Raw genomic sequence first — 18,981 nt, 5'->3', positions numbered from 1 at the left:
TCCCTTCTTTGCCTCTTCTCCACTCACACCATAGAGTTTGAAGTTGATTAAGAATAATACAAAAAATGTGACTATTTCACGATTTTTTTTTTTCTTCAGTCTTGCGCATCAAGAAGATATGTTCCATCTCCCTTGCTGCCTGCTTAAATCAGGCTGTCTCAAACTGCTCTGCACAGCATAGGTCTCAGCTACCATGTTTTGTTATTCTGCACAGATGAGCTTTAACATGTGTGGACTTAAGCTTTGGAGAGCTTAATTTTCTCATAGAAACCATTCTGTGACAGTTTCTTCCCTGCTTCCTTAACCTTGAAGGTTCTGTGCAGCTTACTCATGCTCTACCTTACTGTACTACACTGGCAGGCTTCTGAACTCTGACTTTGTACTGCACATAATGCCTACTCATAAATGTGACCTATGAAATGGCCGATTTGCTGCCTCTCCTTCCTCTCTTGCCCTGTTTGCACTTGTTTTTTCATATGCCTATAGTACATGGCCTTGAGGGGAAGGCTTCTTTGTGTAGAGTTCCTAATGCTCAGGAGTCTTGGCCTCCAGTTAAGAATTTAAGTGCTTTCAAAATATTCCCTCTGTATTTAAATACTCTTTCTGTGTGTTGCGGTAACTTACCTGCCGAATAATAACTTACCTAAATTTGGTCGCTGCAGGATGGGACTGTTATTGTCCACACTATTCGGAAAGGTCAGTACGTGAGGACTTTGCGACCACCTTGTGAGAGTTCTCTCCTGCTGACTGTTCCCAATCTGGCTGTGTCCTGGGAAGGCCATATAGTTGTCCACACCAGCATAGAAGGAAAGACTACTCTTAAGGTACTTAGGTTCATGGAATACCTCTGTTTCTTTCACTGAAGACTTTAATCATAAATGTACTAAACTTTATCCTTATTTTCTAAAGTAATGAGGCTTTTTGAGCATGCTATGTCTGTTGCCTTATTTTTTATTTTGCTAGCCAATTTGAGTGAAATTTGATTAAAAGATGTATCACAGACATACTGTGCTTCTGTAAGTGTCCTGAAAATCTTCAAACACCTGCAAGGAAGATGCCCAAGCACATGCTAATGAATCTTCCTGGGAGAGCCGCTTTGAAATGGAAAACTAGGAGAAACAAGTTCCACTGTGCACAGAAACAGAGGCTTATAAGGGGAGCAGTAGGTTCTGGGTGCAGGATGCCCAGTGACTACACTGATGTTTCTTAGTTTTGGTTTGGAGAGATAGCTATAAGGTTCACAGTGTAGCTTATTCTGTCTACTGAGTAGCTGTGTAGTTGCTTTAATAAGGGTAGAGCTGTTGTTATTTCTATGAGCATGGGAAATTTCTTGGAAGACAAATTTATTGGATGTAGACATGCTAGCTGGAAGATGGGGAGAGAAGAGACCAAGGTTCTGTCAGGCTGGAAGAACTTAAAATAGTTGTGTTAGCTGCATCTTTAATCCATCAAGAATTCATCACCTTGTCCAGAAAATGCTTCTAGATCTAGCTCTGTGGAAATATACCTATTTCCTTCTGCTTTTCAATTTGGGGTCGGGGGGAGGGAGTGTGGCAGCAGGGCTGAAGATAAGAGTGCTCTCTTCCTTTCTTCTTCCTTGACAAAAACGCTTATAAAATAGGGACCTATCCATTAAATCCATGGAAGTTTCCAGAAAACTTGGAATTGATTAGATGGATAGGTAAGATGCTACCATGTTACATCAAGAGGTAACGAGGTGTAACTTCAAAAATTTCCATACAGGACCTGGTATACATGCATATTGCATATAGGCTAGGTACTCCTCTATCATTCAACAAGGAAACTGTTGTCAGTAATATTATCTGTGGGTTATTGCCCAAGTTAGCTCCTGTTAGTGAGCTAAAGATACAAATAATACACTCTTAATCCAGTCAGTTCTCTGTGACAGATTTATTTTTGATCTATTCAGGATAAGAATGCATTACATCTCTATTCTGTCAATGGAAAATATCTGGGTTCTGAGACTCTGAAGGAGGAAGTGTCAGATATGTGTGTGACTGGCGAGTATATCGTGATGGGCAGCTTACAGGGATTTCTTTCCATACGGGATCTCTACAGGTAATGTACCACCATCAGTGGTTTATTATTGACATGCAAATATAAAGGCTTATTGAGAAATGGCTGTGTAACATGGACTTTGCTTGGTGCTGTAGGTGGTAGCTGTTGCTCTTTTTCTGTGTTCCTGAAAAAACTCTTTTGGGGGGAACTAAGATAGGGAGAAAAGACAAATGAGAGGTTGCACCAGACCCCTTTCTTCCTAGGCATTTATCCCAATTATACACCTAGAACTGACAGAATTTAGGAAGAGCTTTGTCTGACATCTGCAAGCTGTGATTTGTCTTAATTTACTGACTTACCCAGCTGTGCCTTTTGTTGTTATTGGAGCTCTATTCTGGGGTACAATTAGATTGTTCCTTAGGAGTTTACAATAGTTGAAATTGCAAACTGGATCCTTGAGAATCGGTGTTTTATAGTGCATCCTGTAGTCACCAATTTCAACTGCAGTGTGATTCTTTGCAGTATGTGCAAACAAATAGATGATGTGCTTTCTCTATGTGGTTTTTGTTCATTTCAGCCTGAGTCTGAGCATCTCCCCCTTAGCCATGCGACTGCCAATTCACTGTATTTCTGTCACCAAAGAGTATAGCCACATCCTTGTTGGCTTGGAGGACGGCAAGTTGATTATCGTTGGTGTTGGCAAGCCAGCAGAGGTAAAACCCACCATCAAGAACTTTTTCTACCGAACAGTGGGAAGTTCACTTATTTCTGCTTTCCAGTTGAGCAAGAGGTCTCCTCTATGGCAGGGTAAATTTAAGAGCAAGTTTCAGTTTTCAGTGGGAAAGAAATAACTTTTGAGACTGCTCTACTGAAATTTCTCATTAAGAATCAAAGGTATATAGGGATCGCAGATGGGAAGCTCAGCTGGACTAACTCCCAGACTTTATCACTCATATCTGAATAAGCAAAGTCATAGTAGCTAACCTTTTCTGAACGTGATAGTGTTGTCAGCCGCTTCTTGATGAAATAATTTTCCAGAAGAAAATTGGAAATGAGAGCAAGCTACTTTATTTTTTTATGGTTTCTGTCAGATATCTTTTAATATGCATTGACTGACATTGGGGGGAAAAAAAAATACTACTACTTTCTGTTAAGAGTCTCTAATTGCAATGCACAGAGAAGCACTTGTGTAGGTTCCCAATATGCTCTCTGCTCCATACGGTGAATATAAACTTGTTGGTACTGCATATGCAATATCAAATACAGAGCATCCATCTGTCAAATAGCTATGCCCAATTTTTCTTGTGCAAAACATAGATTTTGCTTTAGGTACTTCTTGTCATGACTTTCAACTTACTCGAGTTAGCTTAAACCTGCTTCTCTTTATAACCCAATCTCCGCTGTGCTGTAGTGTGTTTATCTGAAAATGTGATTATCACTTTTGCATGACCTTTAGTACATGGCAGAAAAGTGTGTCTTAATTTAATTTTATATTTTAATTGTGAAAACAGAGTGACTTTATTTGCCAGTATTTTAAAATGTTTTAGCTAGGAGATACACAGTTTAATATTTGAAACAGGCTTCACACAATGTTAGTCTGATCTTGCTTGCAGTGGATGGGGAGGGGAGGTTTCCACTTCCAGTTGGACAGCTTTTTCCTGCTGTAGAATTGACAAAGAGCTGCTTATGATGTGGTTAAACATATGTTTGTAACAGCAGTTTTAAAGTCACTGTCATTTCTAAGCTTCCTGTTCCATAGGAAAGATCTTTCGTAGGCTGAAACTTATGTATCTCATTAGACTGAAGGCTTTGTTTTCTTTTTTTCAGTTCTTAATCACATCTATTTTTCTAACTATGGAGAAAGTGTTGTTTCAAAGACTGGATTCCTTTTATGAATGTAGAGGCTTTCCAATGACGGGGGGTTTTTTCCAAGATTTTCTGTTTATAATTCAGATGATCTGCAAGCTTAATATCCATGTAAATAGATTTAAAAAAAACCAAACAAACAAACCACAAACATATAAGGAAAAACATTATGTCCCAGATTTTCTAGTTTTCTATAATGGCATCAATCAGTATATTTGAAAAGCATATGTATGTGGGGTATTTATTTGTTGATTTGATTTTTGTAGTTTGGAAGGAATATATTCATTACTAGACTTTTATCCTTATACAGAAGACAGTGTTGTAGTCCTGGCTTTTGGTGGTGATACTGATCCTTAGGATAAAGGGAGAGACCGACCTTCTTTATTGTGCGTAAAGTGAAATGCTGCTTGGTATTAAGATTGGCCTTTAGTGTTTCTGCATTGACAGTATCCAGTATGAAGTGAAGTATAATAAATGTTTTTGTATTTTTAACAATTACGTAGCTGTTTGGGACGTTGCAGAAGCCTGGGGGATTATCACCCGTTAGTGTTAATCCCTGTCAGCACTGTGCCTTTTCTAGAACACTGCTGCTGTGATGATACAGTTCTTAAGCATGCTTAATTTGTAGTACTAACTGCTGAGAACTGTTCTCAAACTTGTGCGGTTAAGGCATGCATCTTGTTTATTAACTGCAAGGGATTTCATAAACTAATCAGCTGCTAGGCTGATCACTACTGGCCAATCATAAGCCTTGTACTTAAGGAGTAAATTAAAACAGTTTCTTCCAAACTGTTGTCAGATTGCAGACCTACCAGATGCTGGATTTAATATGGCCTCTGGTTGCTTGTTATCTGTCTTTACTTATGGAATATTCAGTATGAATTATTTCTGGTTTAAATTTTACTCTGAGCACTTCACCCAGGATCTTTGGAAGACTGTATAAATTTGACACCAGGAGATAACCTTTCTCTCTTTCCTTCATTCTGCCATCAGTGCTCTGCATTTTGGTTATCTTTTTCCTTTTCACTTCTAGCAATTTCTGTTTGAAATATCTAAAATAAAATGTCCTTTCTTCTAATTTGGTTCATTTTTGCTTGACACTCACCTCTTTTTTCCTTCCTATCAAAATAGCAATCTAAACACTGTTTCTAAGCCGTTTGAAATAGGTTAAGTATTAAATATGCATTACTCGGCAATATCCCTTTAACTGTTCAAAATCAGAGAAGACTGTGATTAGTGTTTTGTCTGTTGTTTTTTTGTCAGTCCCAAGAACCATCCCTTAAGTGTAACTTTTGGTTTGTTTTCAAATAATTTTTGTTTGTGTAGTTTTGTTTATGCAGTACATTGTAGTGTCTGCATTTCACCAGAATCAGTGTCTGAATTCCTTTTTAATTTATCCACCTTATCCCTTCCCCCTCCTTTTGTTTCTCTGAATTACTTTTAAACAGATGCGCTCAGGTCAGCTTTCCCGAAAGCTGTGGGGATCAAGCAAACGGCTCAGCCAGATTTCATCAGGAGAGACTGAATATAACACTCAAGATTCCAAGTGATTGCTGCTTCTACCTTCTCTCATGGATTCCAGAAACATATTTAATCTTTTGGTCACTTTAAATGTATATCTCAACTTTCAGGGGCTTGATTCTTAAGTCTGTTGAAGATGAACCTATGGTAGAGGTATAGTAATAAGCATATGTACTCATGCAAGTTAGCTTGCTTGCATATTTTTCCTTAACTGTGTTGACTTGGTCACAGCAGAATCCCTCTCTAACTAAGCTGCTAAAACTGTGCTTCAGGAAAAAAGGAAAGAGAAGAAAAAAAAACCACAAAAAACAAAACAAAAAACCCCCCACCAAACCTCCAAACCCAAGCTTGCTAGTTGAATTTAAGATATGTAGCATTTGATTTAAAGCTGTGTATGGCCAGATGCTCCTTGATCACAAAGAAGATATTTGGCTTTGCTTTTTGACAGCATTGTAATTCCCCAGCAGTAAATTAAAATTCTGGCAGTTATAGTGGTCAGATTCAAAATTGGGATAGCTGATAGTAATGACCTTTTCTATATGGTTTTTAGGCCAATGAACAATTTATTGCAATTTGTTCCTGTAAATGGCTATTGCTATCTTCTTTTGTGTAGTTCCAGTTTTAGGCTGTTCTGCAAGGAACTTCTGTGTTGCACTACTTGATTATCAGAAATTGTTTAAAGTACAGACATGAATAACTTCAAAGGAGTTGAAGGTGGTGAAGGAGCTGAAGGAGGTAGGAAATACTTGCTGCTGAAAATTATTTATATTGTTAAGTAGACTAAGACACACACCAAGAAATCTCATAATATATTTAATATCTTGAAGAAATACAGAGGAAGACTCAGTATCTATATTGGTCAAAGATCAATCTGCTTCATTAATAAGGCAACTCCTACAAACAAAAGATAAATTTCCACTGCAAAATCATTTAAACAACATTGCAGCACAATTTAATTAAATAGCACCTGTTTGTTTCATGGCTTGGTGTTCACCAAAACAGTTGTTAGCCATGTTTTTTTTTTTTCCTGTAAAAACAAGCAGGGAAACAGATAATGTATCCATTTTCAAGATGTGTTTAAGACCTGGGAAAAGAAAATACCAGATCCTTACGTGCGCTATATCCAACGAAATAGTTATGGATTGTGTGCTGTATTTTGGAGAAGCCATTACTGAATTTTTTTGGTTTAGGGATAGGTGATGGTGACAGAAGGGTGTGTGTTTTCCTATCTTTCTGACATTTTTATAATGTTAATGATTTAAATGATAAACCCCATACTGCTGGAGAAGCCTGGTGCTGAGGGAAAAATATGAATTTTTGGATCAACGTGCGAAGGTATGTGTGCATGTGTATATATGTGTGTATGTTTGTGCGTGTGTATATATATGTATATACATGTATGTATGTCTATTAAAAGGAGAAAATATCATGGGGTAAGGGGAGTATAGATATGCAGCAGAGCTATAAGTGATTGTTAGGTAGTATGTTCCCTTTTGGCTACCCCTTTCTTCCCTCTACCATCACTTTTCTTGTTATTTTTATTTATTTATGGAAATGAATGTGTGTTGTATCTCCTATAAATGTTATCAGATATTCCCTGTGGCTGGGGAGCTGTTGACCTACCTGAGGAACTCCATAATGTATAATCTCATTTCATTAACTTTTAGCACAATATTTATTAACTTTGTAGAACTAGTAATACCTCCTTACCCCGCAAAAGGATCATCTTTACAGGTTCTGTTAGTCTCATTAAAACTGTTTTCTCCTCCTCAATTTCTTTACTGGAAAAAAAAAAAAAGCCTCTTAATGACTGATTGGTGTGCTGTGTAAAGAAAGTTGCGTTGCTTTTTCTTAACTTTTGTAAATGAAATAATAAATCAGACTAGTGAACAAGTGGGTCTATGCATAGCTGCAGTATTCTAACTAATCACTGTGACAGACTGGATCGTCTGGAAAGTTAGGAGAAAATAAGAATTATTTTCCTGAGTCACTTGCCAAGAAAGCGTTAAATTTCCAAGAGTAGAGCGGTGTGGTTTTTTCAGACTCCATGTATGTGAAGAAAACACATCCCGTATTTTCAAATAAGCTATAGAGAAGTGAAAAATACTATTTCTAATCAATTACCTATCCAGTAAGAATACTAAGGATACTCTGGAAGTATTAAGTGTGTATAGGAGAATGTGAAGTATGTTTGTCCATTATGATTTCATGAAGAAAGGATTTCAGGGGAGCTTTTGAGAGTAGTTTAGAAGAATTTCAGCTCAGAATGTGTGATTTTTCTGTGTTATGGGAAGTTGAAAAAAAGAAGTCATTTGGGGCATTGAGTTGATGTTTTTTGTAAGTATGGATATATGTTCTATTTAAATGCATATATGAAGTTAAGTGTTTACTTGCAGGGGAAGGGGGCAGGAAATTATGTCTCGGGCTAGCAGAATCAAGTGGAAAAATTGAGGAGCTAGGTCTTTTGTAGTGTTTGGCGAGAGCATAGTTTTCTTGTCACTTGCACAGAGGGGTTCGCATAAGGGTTTGAAAATGTCTTACTGTGGATTAGGTGTGTTTATACAACAGTTGAATTAATGTTTTTAGTAGTTTAATATTAAAGAATACTGAATACACTGTGTCAGTTTAAGTAAAATATAATGTAGTTGCAATAATTGGGGATGAAAGAGTTTATGGTGAAGCGCTTCGACATTTGAATACCATCATTTCAGTGCATCACAAGCATTAGGTGATCTTCACGAATATCGGGGACAGGTTTAAATGTAGACAGTTCTTGGGCTCTCAAACTTGAGGCTAGTTTGTGCTCTGCACAAAGCAGCAGCAGCAGAATGAGGAGGGGGACAGGTGAGCTCTCAGCTGCTTCATGCTCTACGCAGAATGGCAACCATTGCCTTTTGATCTTTTATCTGGTCCTTGAGGATGGGAGGTATACACCATCACATGCTTAGCGCTCTTGCCAGAGGCCCTCTGGAAAGACCCCCATAGGTTTGAAGGTCTGCACTTTGCCTTTATCTAAAACCAGCTTTAAACAAAAGATACAGGTGGTAAGTGTGAGCATTAGCTGGTATGTTGTTTCTTTCGGTTTTAACTTATTTGTATAAGTCTTTTTAAAAGTAGAAAATAATTTTTCTGATCAGCTGTTTAGGTTGGTTGAATTGCAGTCTGTTATGCAGTGCACTGTGAATTAGTGAACTGACTTTCATAATTCTTTGATTTCCTCAAGTCAATAAAGCTTAGCATCACATTTTGTTTTTCATGTAGTATTTGTGAAATAAGATTCTCCTTTGTTTTTGAACGAAGATTTATTTAAGTGTAAAAAGTAAAGCTGTGAGATGAGAGAATTCTGATTAGGAATTCGGAATAAACAAGTCTTAAGCGACAGTTGGTTCATAACACTACATTTGTCAAGATCATCTTGGTGGTATCTTCTTACATTTAATTTTTGGTAAAACCCTAATGATGTTTATCAACGTTTAAGATGTACTTACCTTTGAAGCTGAGTAAGTAAATAGGAGTGTAAATACATATATCTAAAAACCTGAAAACTGACTCTCTTTTCATACCTGTATATAAATGAGATCAAGTAGTTAGCAATATTGAGTAACTTCTCCCTAGCACAGTTTTGAACTTGCATACCAAAGGATGATATTTAGAAGACATCTCTCCTTTATTTCAAGTAAAACGTTTGTTAAATTTCTCTTTATCAATTTACTTATAATTCTTGATAGTATTTTTAGTTGTCTTTTTGTCTGTAGTGAAGAATCTTACCACCAGAATCTGTGCAGCTTTTGTACTATATGAGCATTCAGAAAGTGAAATGTTTGTTCAAGTTAGCATCTGACTTACGCAAATTATTCTATATCAATATACTTGTTATCTAATACTTGCTCATAGGATATCTAGAAACCATGTCTTCTATCATCCATATACCTTACCAACAACAGCACAAAATAATAATCCCAATCTTAAACTAACTGCACTTCTCCTGATGGTTAATACACATTGTGGAAATTAGGTTTTAGGAAGACGGTTTGATTTAAAAAGAAAAAAAAAAAGTAACATCCACACACACACATTACAATTGTTTTGCTAATCTGCAACATTGATATAAACAAGCTTTTTTCCCCCGGTATACCTTAGATTATGAATATTATCACAAAACAGGTTTATCAAAGTCTTTACAGGCTTTAAATAGTCTAGTCAATTGGCTGCTTTATAAGGATCCTCTTTAAAGTTGTATTTCTGTGTCCTTTAAATGAAGTGCAAAGAACTAAGTTTCTGCACTGTAAAGATTCTGTATGGGACTGGTAACAGTCCTACATCAGTCTGCTTTAAGATAGTCCTGCAGGAATGATAAATTTATTTTTATTTGTAATGCACAATAATTAGGTAATTTTAACTCTTGCCTTAGTCAATGGGAGCTGCATACCTCACTTCCCTAGACCATGTCTCCCTTCTCCCTGTTCCCTCTGCAAGTCTTTCCCAATCTCAATTAAAAAAATAATTAGAAAATACACGTACAGCAACCAAATGCTTCACAAAGCTTTTACCGTGTATGTGTATTTAGTTGAAAATGTGTATCTATGTAGGGATTATGGTATGGTAGGGAGCTTTAGAGCTAGGGAGGGGGGAGTAGAGGAGGTGTCAGCCTCCTTCCACTCCTACATTGAGAGTCTGTGTAGACACTTGCTCTGTATTGTCCCCTGAAGGCACTCCTCTCTTCCACTGTTAAAGGCACCCTGCTGGCTAGGTTAGATGCTGACGCTAGGTGCTGTGAATATTTTATTTTTTTTCCTTTCAAAGAATTAAAAAAATAAATAAATTTTAAAAGCACATATAAATGCATATCCTAATGTGAACCTAAGGCCTGATCTAATAAATACTGTTAGATGAAAGCACTACATAGGGTTATATTTAATTGGGTGGAAATTCAAGCATGTGCTTCAGTGCTTTCTAGAATGGGCTTTTCTTGCTTTTTGGTTTAAAAGCTATGTTGGTTTCAGCTGTAAACATGACACTTGTTAGTAGTCTCCTTTTGGGGAGAGTAATAGTTTTTGTGCGGTCATATGCCTGTGGGTTCATTGTATACCAATGTTAGACTCAACTGAAGTGTTTGGAAGGTGTCTTTCCTTCCATCCCAAGGAGCCAAATTCTCCTTATTATTACTAATTGCCCTTGTTAGCACATTCTTTTAAAGGAAGCAAGGGTTTTTTGAAAAGCTACTGCAGCTTAAAAAAAGAAAAAAAAATATCGGTAAAATACTATTGTCCCCTTCTTCACTATTATAGCCATCAGATGCCTGAATGCAGAAGTGCCTCTGAGTGGCAGCATAGCATGCTCTGCAGCTTGAGTCGAGTGCTATTCATCTTACTGCAGTCTTGAACACTCCATACATGAGGAACTGCTTGTAGTGTTTAATCATAGGTACCCTTTGTTTGGTTTTAATTCACCTTTTTGCTGTGCATCTGTGCAATAAAACTGGTGTGTCTTTTTTTAGTTACCATTTACCCAGATGGCCCAGATAAACAGGTGTTTCACTTCTTTTCTTCAGGAGAGAGTTCCTCTAGTTGTGTGTTCTTTGTTTTCATCTACCGGACTTGGGAAATTTGGCAAGTATTTCCAGGCCTTAGGTCTGTGGTTATACTCAGCACAGACACAATTTTGTAACGTCTTCTGTCCCAGAAGCATGATTGTCAGTATAGATTATGGTTTAAAGCTGCTAAGGTGGTTTGAGATTGAAATATAAAACATCCAGCCATAGATCTAACTGAACTTAGAGGCCACTTGTTTATTTAGCTTCCTATCTAGTCAGTATTTTCTTCTTGAGGGAGCCATATTTTTTGCCTTGAAGTAACTTTTTAAAATAAACTTAGTCTTGCACCTGACAGTACTGCTTTAGTCATACGTAGCTGTGAGCTGTTGCTTAAAGCCATGAGGGAAAAAAAATTCAAGGAAAACTTGTGATAACGTGTTCTGATTCAACCCTTCACTATGCAGGAGCAGCTTAATAAAAGATTAGAGAAATGCTGCTTGTAAGACTTACCTCCCTTTCGTCAGTGTTTGGATGGAAGCTGTGATGCTACTCCATTTGCTTGATGAATTTTTACTGAAGCTAATGAGGGAGTGGAAACAAAGGCCTTACAGCAAGAGTGAACCATATCTTCTGATAATTCTTACAGATTGTGCAATTATGTGATTACAAATGGATTCTTAAATGCCAAAAAATGCCTTTTTTGAGACTTAAATGTTAGGTCTGAGGAGTGTTGGAAATATCTACTTTCAAAAATGAGCCTTCAGGCACTGTAATGAACTTGCTGTCAGTCTTCTGTGCAATATCTTTTTCCCTTCTGGGTGCTTTAAGAGTATACTGTATGTCTTAGTGTGTTTTGATCAGTATGTCTTAAGAGTGTGTATATTGGCTAATGGTGGATTTTTTTCTGTACAGCACGGTGGAAGATGTTTTAAAATTTTGCACTTTTCTAGGATTTGCAAGTTTGTAACCTGACAATTTTTAACGTGCACACTTTTGTACATAATTAGCATTGTATATATTTAACATGAGTCTGAAGCAAATAAAAGTAATTGAACGCATAACTTCTCCCTTTATTACTAGCGCAAAAATTAAACTAATAGTGTGGGAGTACACTAAAACAATTCTTCCATTTAGCAGGTTAAGCTAGGTAGCAGGAACAGCTGAGTCAGTGTCTTGTCTTAATTGTGTTAAAGTAACTTTTCCTTGGTGGGGAAGGAATCAAAGTGGATACATGAATGTACAGACCCTTTCAGACTATGAATAGCTATGATTACCCAAGTATTGCAGTAAAAATTGTCTTTTTGCAGGGAAGGAGAGATGTCAGAGACGTGATTTAGGGTGGAGAAAAGAGCCCACTAATGCATATTTATCTTTATTTATAAATATAAGGTTCTCCACCCACCCCGGGACTAGAAGCGTCTCTTTCCTTCCTCCTCATTGGCTTCCCATATAGTGACTTTTGCTGCAGAATATGCAAGGCTACAGATTCTGGAGATTACTGTCAATCAGGAGGAAACTGAAATCTGTTCCAGGCTCATGTTCAGTTGGTTTCTTACCCCTGTAAACAAGACAAACCATGCTGTGAGCTTTAACAGGAGCTAGGACTACTGTGCTTCCATCTGTTACTAGGTATAGAACAAGACATCCTTATTCATAACAAGCAGAGTTTTGTCTCCCTGCCTTACCTGCACCACGGGACATGTATATTAGATTTCTTAGCAATGTTCATATGACTAAAGACATCCTTGTTCTAGAGTTCAATGCATTAGGGCCAAACTGGCATTCCCCTGGCCTTCAATAACAGCTGACTGACTACTGGGGCTCTTTCTGTGAACGGTAACTGTAGTTCAGAAACATAAGCATCGACAGATATAATGCCATAGCACTTACTGGGTAAGTTAGACATCCTTTAGAGTGCTGTCATATTGCCTGCTCCTTTGGAGCATAAAGCAATACTCATGTTTTCCCCAAAGAGAAATGGAAGCAAGTGATTAAGTAACTTCTGACATGGGGGACAGGCAGCATGTGTCAGGGGTCTAACAGAAGTCTCTCTTCCTTTCTATCTGAAGGAGGATAGCCATTCAAATTCAAATGAAGCATTTACCTCAAAAACAGACGTGCTCCTGTCACTCCTTGCAAAGTGGCTTTGTCTCCTTCCACTAGCAGCATTGCACCTTCCCGCAAGCCCTAATGTAGGTGGAAACATTTAACATTATTTTCAAGCTATTTGAAAGGCTAGAATGCTTGTCACAAGCAGGCCAGTCAGTGCAGCTCGCCATGACTACAAACAAGACTTTCTCGCTCACCTATTTCTAACAAAGATGCAAAGATCAAATTAGGTGAGTTATCTTGTTTTAGAAGCTGGTGTTCTTGTTTATTTTTCCCTTTTAAAGAAGGAGAAACCATTAAGGAGAAATGGAAAATGTGTTTTTTCCACAATTACTTCCGCTACCACCATTTTTAGATCCGGTTTGGGCCAAGCAACAGCCAGCTGGGTTTGTTAGAGCACAAACTTTATACTCCAAGCTCAAGCACAGGGACAGGACACCCAAGGTCCCACGTCCCCAGATAGACATACTGTAATTACAAACATACTACTGAATGAGCAAATTCAGAAACCTACAGAGATTAAAACAAAATGTAAAGTTAAGAATACCTGCAAAAAGATTAAGGGGAGGTATCTTACCATCTGCATGCACACCACCCCCAACATACAACATACGACTGGTGGTCAGTGACTGGAAAGATCAGAGCTGCCTGAAATACAGCGTTTGGCAACAGGACTCCAAGCATCTAATTGGCAGAATGCATTTCATTTGTTCTAAACGATTTTCTGCAAGTGAGCAAAATCCAAGGTTGAAGCTCTTAGCAAGAATATAACTAGCCTTCCATGCCAGTTCTGTAAGGCTTGTCAAGCAGGGGAACCCACACTGAAAGCTAGCAAGAATGCATTTAAAATGTTTACCATGCTACAGCCATGAGCTTCCTAACTGGGAACTACTACTCACCAGAACCGGAGGGGTGTTTGGTTCTTCATGATATTGATGAATTCTTTCCTCTCTTGTCTCCTGCAATAACGAGTGTAGATTTAGCTGCCCAGGCAGTAAGGTAGAACTTGGAGCTATCCAAGTAGCAGGACACCGAGCAATTTCATAACATTAAACAAAGCAGGCACTTCCCCTCAAGCAGAATGCTTTCATTAGACTAATGTATTGAAGGAAGTGGCAGGATTGACTTTAATAGATATGTATTTTACCCTTCATCACTAGCAGCAATTGCTGTAGGTTGATAAAACAGAACTCGCACAATTCCGACCCTGAAAAGCCTTAAAACTTACTTCCACTCAATTAATCCAGCTCTTTTTTGTTTTTAATTTAATTTTTTTAAATGCTATCTCTATATGCTCACTCTCAGAACAAAAGCAGCGAGGAAGCTGGTGGAAGCAAATGCCTGAGATGCCACCTTCATGAAAGAGGGTAGTGAATCAGGGATTTCCACTGATTGAGGACAAACAAGCAGATATTCAAATAGGTCCTCACAGAAGAATTTCATTCTCTGAACAGCTCTGCCATGTTTCCTGAGGGTTTGCTGCTGAACTGAGCAACAGTAGTTAAAGAAATCAAACCAGAAGGATTTGTTGGTAAGGAAACACAGGAACACAGCAGGGACTTGATACAGCACAGAGCTTCCAGCCTCTTGGAGAAACAGCAAAAGTTATTTATAGGGAAAAGACTGCCTGCTTATCTAGTGACAAGCTGATTAAAAGAGTACCTACAACTTCATCTAAATTCTAGAAGCACGCCCTAATCCTCCATCTCTTCGGTGTCCCCTAATTCTTAACACTTCCTCTAACCATGAAGAAATTTTGATTACAAGGAGGAAAGTATTTGGGCTGTTAAAAGATGCACCACAGAAACTGTTCCCTGAGGAATTAGCTCCTGACAGGTTATTCAAGAATCAGCTCCTCCACAGAGTGGAGATGTCAGTCTTTATGCTTGATGGTTAAAGTGTTTTTCTTTCAGCCATACTAGTACATGTGCTTCCTCAGTACTGGGCATTACAGGGTGTGCTCTCTGCAGGGACGCTAGTGCCTAGGTATTTTCTTATACAACAAGTTTGCATGCAATCTCAAGATCTCCCTGTTCTGATAGTTCCTTCAGATATTTAAGCCTCTTAACGTATGTTTAAGTTAGGTCTTCTCAAGCAGCAGGCAAGACAGACTATGGCAGGACTTTCCAGAAACACCGTGCATTGCATTGTAACATTTCAAGTTTCTACCCCCCCCACCCCCCCGCAATTCCATGCCAGGTATGAAGCAACAATATTTCAGACATCGCACAGCTTTTGTTTGTGAAAAACACTTTGTTCCACCTCAGTAGTACTGTTGCCAACTCCTCTTCCCACTCAAAGAAAAGCTTTAGGAGGGAGTAAAATGTTACTGCCTCACTGGCATTTCCAACTGCTCTAGGGAGCAGCTGTTAGACATTCTGTAGCTTTGTAAGGCCTTGCAAATGCACGCTGTGGTTACACCTCTGCATCCTGGTTACTGTGTTAGCTCTGGCATGCTTTACTTACACCCATGTGAGTGCTTTTAACATCTGGGTCCAGGTAGTGGGGGTTAATATTAAAAGGAACTAAACCTAGGGCCTGCAGGGAGGGTGGGTAAACAATTGGCATGTCATTGGTAGTATTGATGCTGATGGTAGCAACATTAGTTCCTGCGCTGGATCCCATGTAAGGAATCCCATCCTGAAAGACAAAAGTAATGATTAGTATGCAGTATCATAACCAGGAACTGCATTTTATAGCATCTTCTATCAATCTCAGAGACTCAGCGATCAGATCAGACTTAGTCCTTCTAGCTCATCTCACTGCTAGCTTTACAGGTGAAAAGCAGAAGAACAAGAATTCAGGTTTTGAGGTGGGCAATAGTCTGTATATGTCATGGTTGTCAGAGAACTAGCTGTTGAATGTCCTGTACTCCCAACTCTGTGACCCCATCACAAGAGAGAACTGGTAAGGTTGTCAGTGCATATATTGGGCTTTGCTATTAAGATAAGAGGGACTTCTCTACATTGCAGTTACGGGAGATATCTGAACTAGTTTTTAACTAGCTTCTGAGGAGAGTAGACCATCTGAAGCTGAGTATGATGTTGCCACAGCATCAGTAGTTCCTTCCTATGACCAGCTAGTTTAGTGCTAGTTTAGGTATTACTACTGTGTACACAGTACTATGTACTATGCTGTATGTGGAAGGATTCTACACAAACATGCAAGTATATGGATAATGCTGAACAATTTGTAAAAATAAGCTATCTTGAGAGAACTGGTGCTAATATAACCACATAGCTAGCTAGACTTCACTGGGACGTGAACATTTTCTGGATTTTCTGCCCACAACAGGCATTGAATTTCTGTATATTAAGACAGCCTAGCTAACCTTTCTTCTTGGCAGTCAGCCTTTTCAAACATATTCTGCTTGCATAAATCTGCCTGAAGTCGTTTGCAGTTCCACATTGCTAGGGGAACACCTTGCTTCTGTTCTCCTCCATGGCTGGCATATCTTTGCTGTGCCTTATGAGATTCACCAGCCAGAATGGGGCTGCTGACTGGAAGAGCTCAATGGCACTCATACCTCTCAATTCCAGGTCAAGGAGGTACCCAAGGTAATTACACCATTTTCAACGTCAACAGGACATTGTTTAAAAGGCATGTGTGGATCCAACTCTATTGTTGGTTTATTAGCAGACAACCTGCAGCTTGAACATACCTATATCTATTAACAAGATACAAAGTGGACATCTCAAGCTGAAAGACAGGGTTTCTGAACATAGATTAAATCCTGCACTCTTCTTCATTGGTATTTTAAGTTGAGGGGCTTACTTCTAAGGTATATCCCAAGGTCTTGCAGTCCCACATCTGGGAAACTGCCCTAGAAAGATTGCTGACCTTAGCCTTTTCAGGCTTCAGTGACTAATGACAGCCTTATTTGGCCACAGATTTCAGTTCACCAGGTTGCATGAGATGGCTCAATATTTGAAGTATATTAAAAACAAAGATGTAGAATCAACTTGGATTTGTCTGAACAAAAGCTTATGCATGAGATCCTGCCATTCAGACTTAGCCTGAGTCCTGTAGTTTTTACCTCAAGAACTCTTTTCCTGATCTCCTGTATCAGACTGTTGTCATAGAGAGCTTTCAGGAGACGAAACGTGTTCCCACCTCCTGCAGAAAGAGAGTCCAGCTTATTTAACATGCTTTCAGCACTAGTTTTAATTGAAGCCTTTACAAACTTGGCAGGCTCAATGATTTCTATGCTCTATTCAGGGTAGTATCCTGCTTTGAGCAGCAGAAAAGCGGAAGTTTCAGAAGAATGGTCATTGGGCAGGCCACGGGCTCATGCCCCGAGTCCTTCTTCTAACACTGGCACTGGCTGTTTGACAGCGGACACTGTTCTAATACCCAGAAGCATGGTATTAGGACTACACTCAGTTTGAGCACGGTACCCCTGAATCTTCTTAGACTTAACACAGTGATGATACAGCTGTGATGATCATGTTTTTAACGCTGAAGTACTGTTCAAATGAATAATTTGAAACTTACTGGAGACAAAGTTCCATTAATAAATCTCTCCTACTTCCCTCCTCACCACTAGATTTAGGGTCTTACTGTTCCCAATTAAAGTACTGTTTTCTGTAGTTTCTAATAATTGCTAGGCCCAACTTTTTCATTGTTGTCTCTACAGTGCCAGCTCTGAGCAGGACTGATCCAGTGCCCTATATAAACCCTCGTCAGGGAGCATGAAGTAAAACTTACCGATAAATATTGCTTCAGATTTCCTTACAGCTTCCACTGGATCACAAGATTCATGAATGCTGTCCAGCCCATAACCTTAAATGAAAAAGTATTTACCTTTGCCACTTCAGTTTGGCAGAAGAATGTGGCATGTTCAATCCCTCCCTGCCCCCCCAACCCCGAGCCAAATGTCTCGCCAGACAACCAGGGAAATTTCAGAGAACTCTACAACATAAAACACAGTATACGTCCTACATTAGTGCAGGGCTTCTGCATCCAGCTGTACCAAAGGAAATGTTTGCTTTATGGTTAGATGTGCTTAGTGTCTAAGAGCAGAGCATTTCACTCAGCAGGTGGAGGCTGAAGCACAAAGTGCTGCTGAGCATTACTGGCTAACTAGAAAATAAGAGGAGGAAAAAGCTTTCAGTCTTCAGCTTGGCTGTGAGTCTGAACAGGATGTGCCATCATTGGTCTAGCATTACTAGTGCAAATATCTCATCTGAGTATTTTTTTTGTAATGGTTAAAATGTCTGGCTTTGACAGATTTGCCTTGCTGGGCTTCACTGAGTACAGGAAGTGCCAGGAGAGCCAGAAGAACGTGGACATTTGATAGCAGCAATCTTTCTGCAAGACAAGGAGCAAAGTGTGCTGCCCAGGGAAGTGAGTACTGATTATTACTGCAGTAACAGATCCAAAGTCACCCTGAACGGTGATAGATGTTAGGTGGAGGTGTTGCTGTAGGCTGCTCTGGAAAGACCTTTGCTTCGCTTGAAGCAAAGCTCAGTTGCTGGAAATACCTGGCTGGTTGAAATGCATTATATTAATGGTCTTCACTTAACACCAGCAGTTGCATGGCTTGAGCAGAGGTTTAAGATGTATGGGAAGAAATGTTCCCCGGTGTGATTAAGGAGGATAAAAAGATGCCACTTAGTATTCAGGAACAAAAAGTTCCTCCCTGAAGTGGTTAGAAGTGTTTGCAACAAGATTTCTTCCGGAGGCCTCTAAAGCATCTACTTCTAGGTAGAAGTTAGCAAACAACTCCCTGCTGCTCTCACTCCCATTGCTGACTGTAACTTAACAGCGTGCAACAGAGCTAGCCAAACCCCTCTCCCTGCTCCCTGCAGCACCACCCCCGTTCGGACCCCAGTAAAACGGACTGTTGCAGAGTCGCTTGCCCAGAGGCGTTGACCGCCTCATCCCCTCTTACGGCAGCGGTTTGCGAGTGCCCGCCCGGGTGCTGCCCAGCA

At 39.2% G+C, this 18,981-nt stretch overlaps 2 protein-coding genes across 2 annotated transcripts in view; one reads left to right on the top strand and one right to left on the bottom strand.

Annotated features, from left to right (window-relative positions):
* Nucleotides 1-12,499, top strand: part of NBEAL1 (neurobeachin-like 1) — a 94,393-nt gene extending 81,894 nt beyond the window's left edge. Inside the window, 4 exon segments of the mRNA XM_009332187.1 lie at nucleotides 663-824; nucleotides 1,931-2,079; nucleotides 2,597-2,732; nucleotides 5,334-12,499. Coding sequence (XP_009330462.1) covers nucleotides 663-824; nucleotides 1,931-2,079; nucleotides 2,597-2,732; nucleotides 5,334-5,435 — 549 coding nt within the window. The 3' untranslated portion in view covers nucleotides 5,436-12,499.
* On the bottom strand, nucleotides 11,995-18,931 carry LOC103924547 (alpha-aspartyl dipeptidase-like). The gene is made up of 7 exons (XM_009333079.1): nucleotides 18,838-18,931; nucleotides 17,756-17,830; nucleotides 17,085-17,164; nucleotides 15,515-15,688; nucleotides 13,948-14,007; nucleotides 13,044-13,126; nucleotides 11,995-12,497 (listed from the first exon to the last, which is right to left on the bottom strand). Exons 1-7 carry the CDS (start codon nucleotides 18,929-18,931, stop codon nucleotides 12,419-12,421), a joined length of 645 nt encoding a protein of 214 aa, XP_009331354.1. The 3' UTR covers nucleotides 11,995-12,418.
* Between the last annotated feature and the right edge of the window lie 50 nt (nucleotides 18,932-18,981).

This window comes from Pygoscelis adeliae, unplaced genomic scaffold (genome assembly GCF_000699105.1).
Source record: "Pygoscelis adeliae isolate BGI_AS28 unplaced genomic scaffold, ASM69910v1 Scaffold160, whole genome shotgun sequence".
NCBI lineage: Eukaryota > Metazoa > Chordata > Aves > Sphenisciformes > Spheniscidae > Pygoscelis > Pygoscelis adeliae.
Note: the sequence above shows the minus strand (reverse complement) of the source record. Positions and strands in the feature narration are given on the sequence as shown.

Coding starts and splice junctions, on each gene's coding strand:
- LOC103924547 (XM_009333079.1), bottom strand. CDS start 18,931: ATGAGGCGGTCAACGCCTCTGGGCAAGCGACTCTGCAACAGTCCGTTT. Junction 17,831..18,837: donor TGCAGGGAGCAGGGAGAGGG/GTTTGGCTAGCT, acceptor TTTTCATTTAAG/GTTATGGGCTGGACAGCATT. Junction 15,689..17,084: donor TCAGGAAAAGAGTTCTTGAG/GTAAAAACTACA, acceptor TTTGTCTTTCAG/GATGGGATTCCTTACATGGG.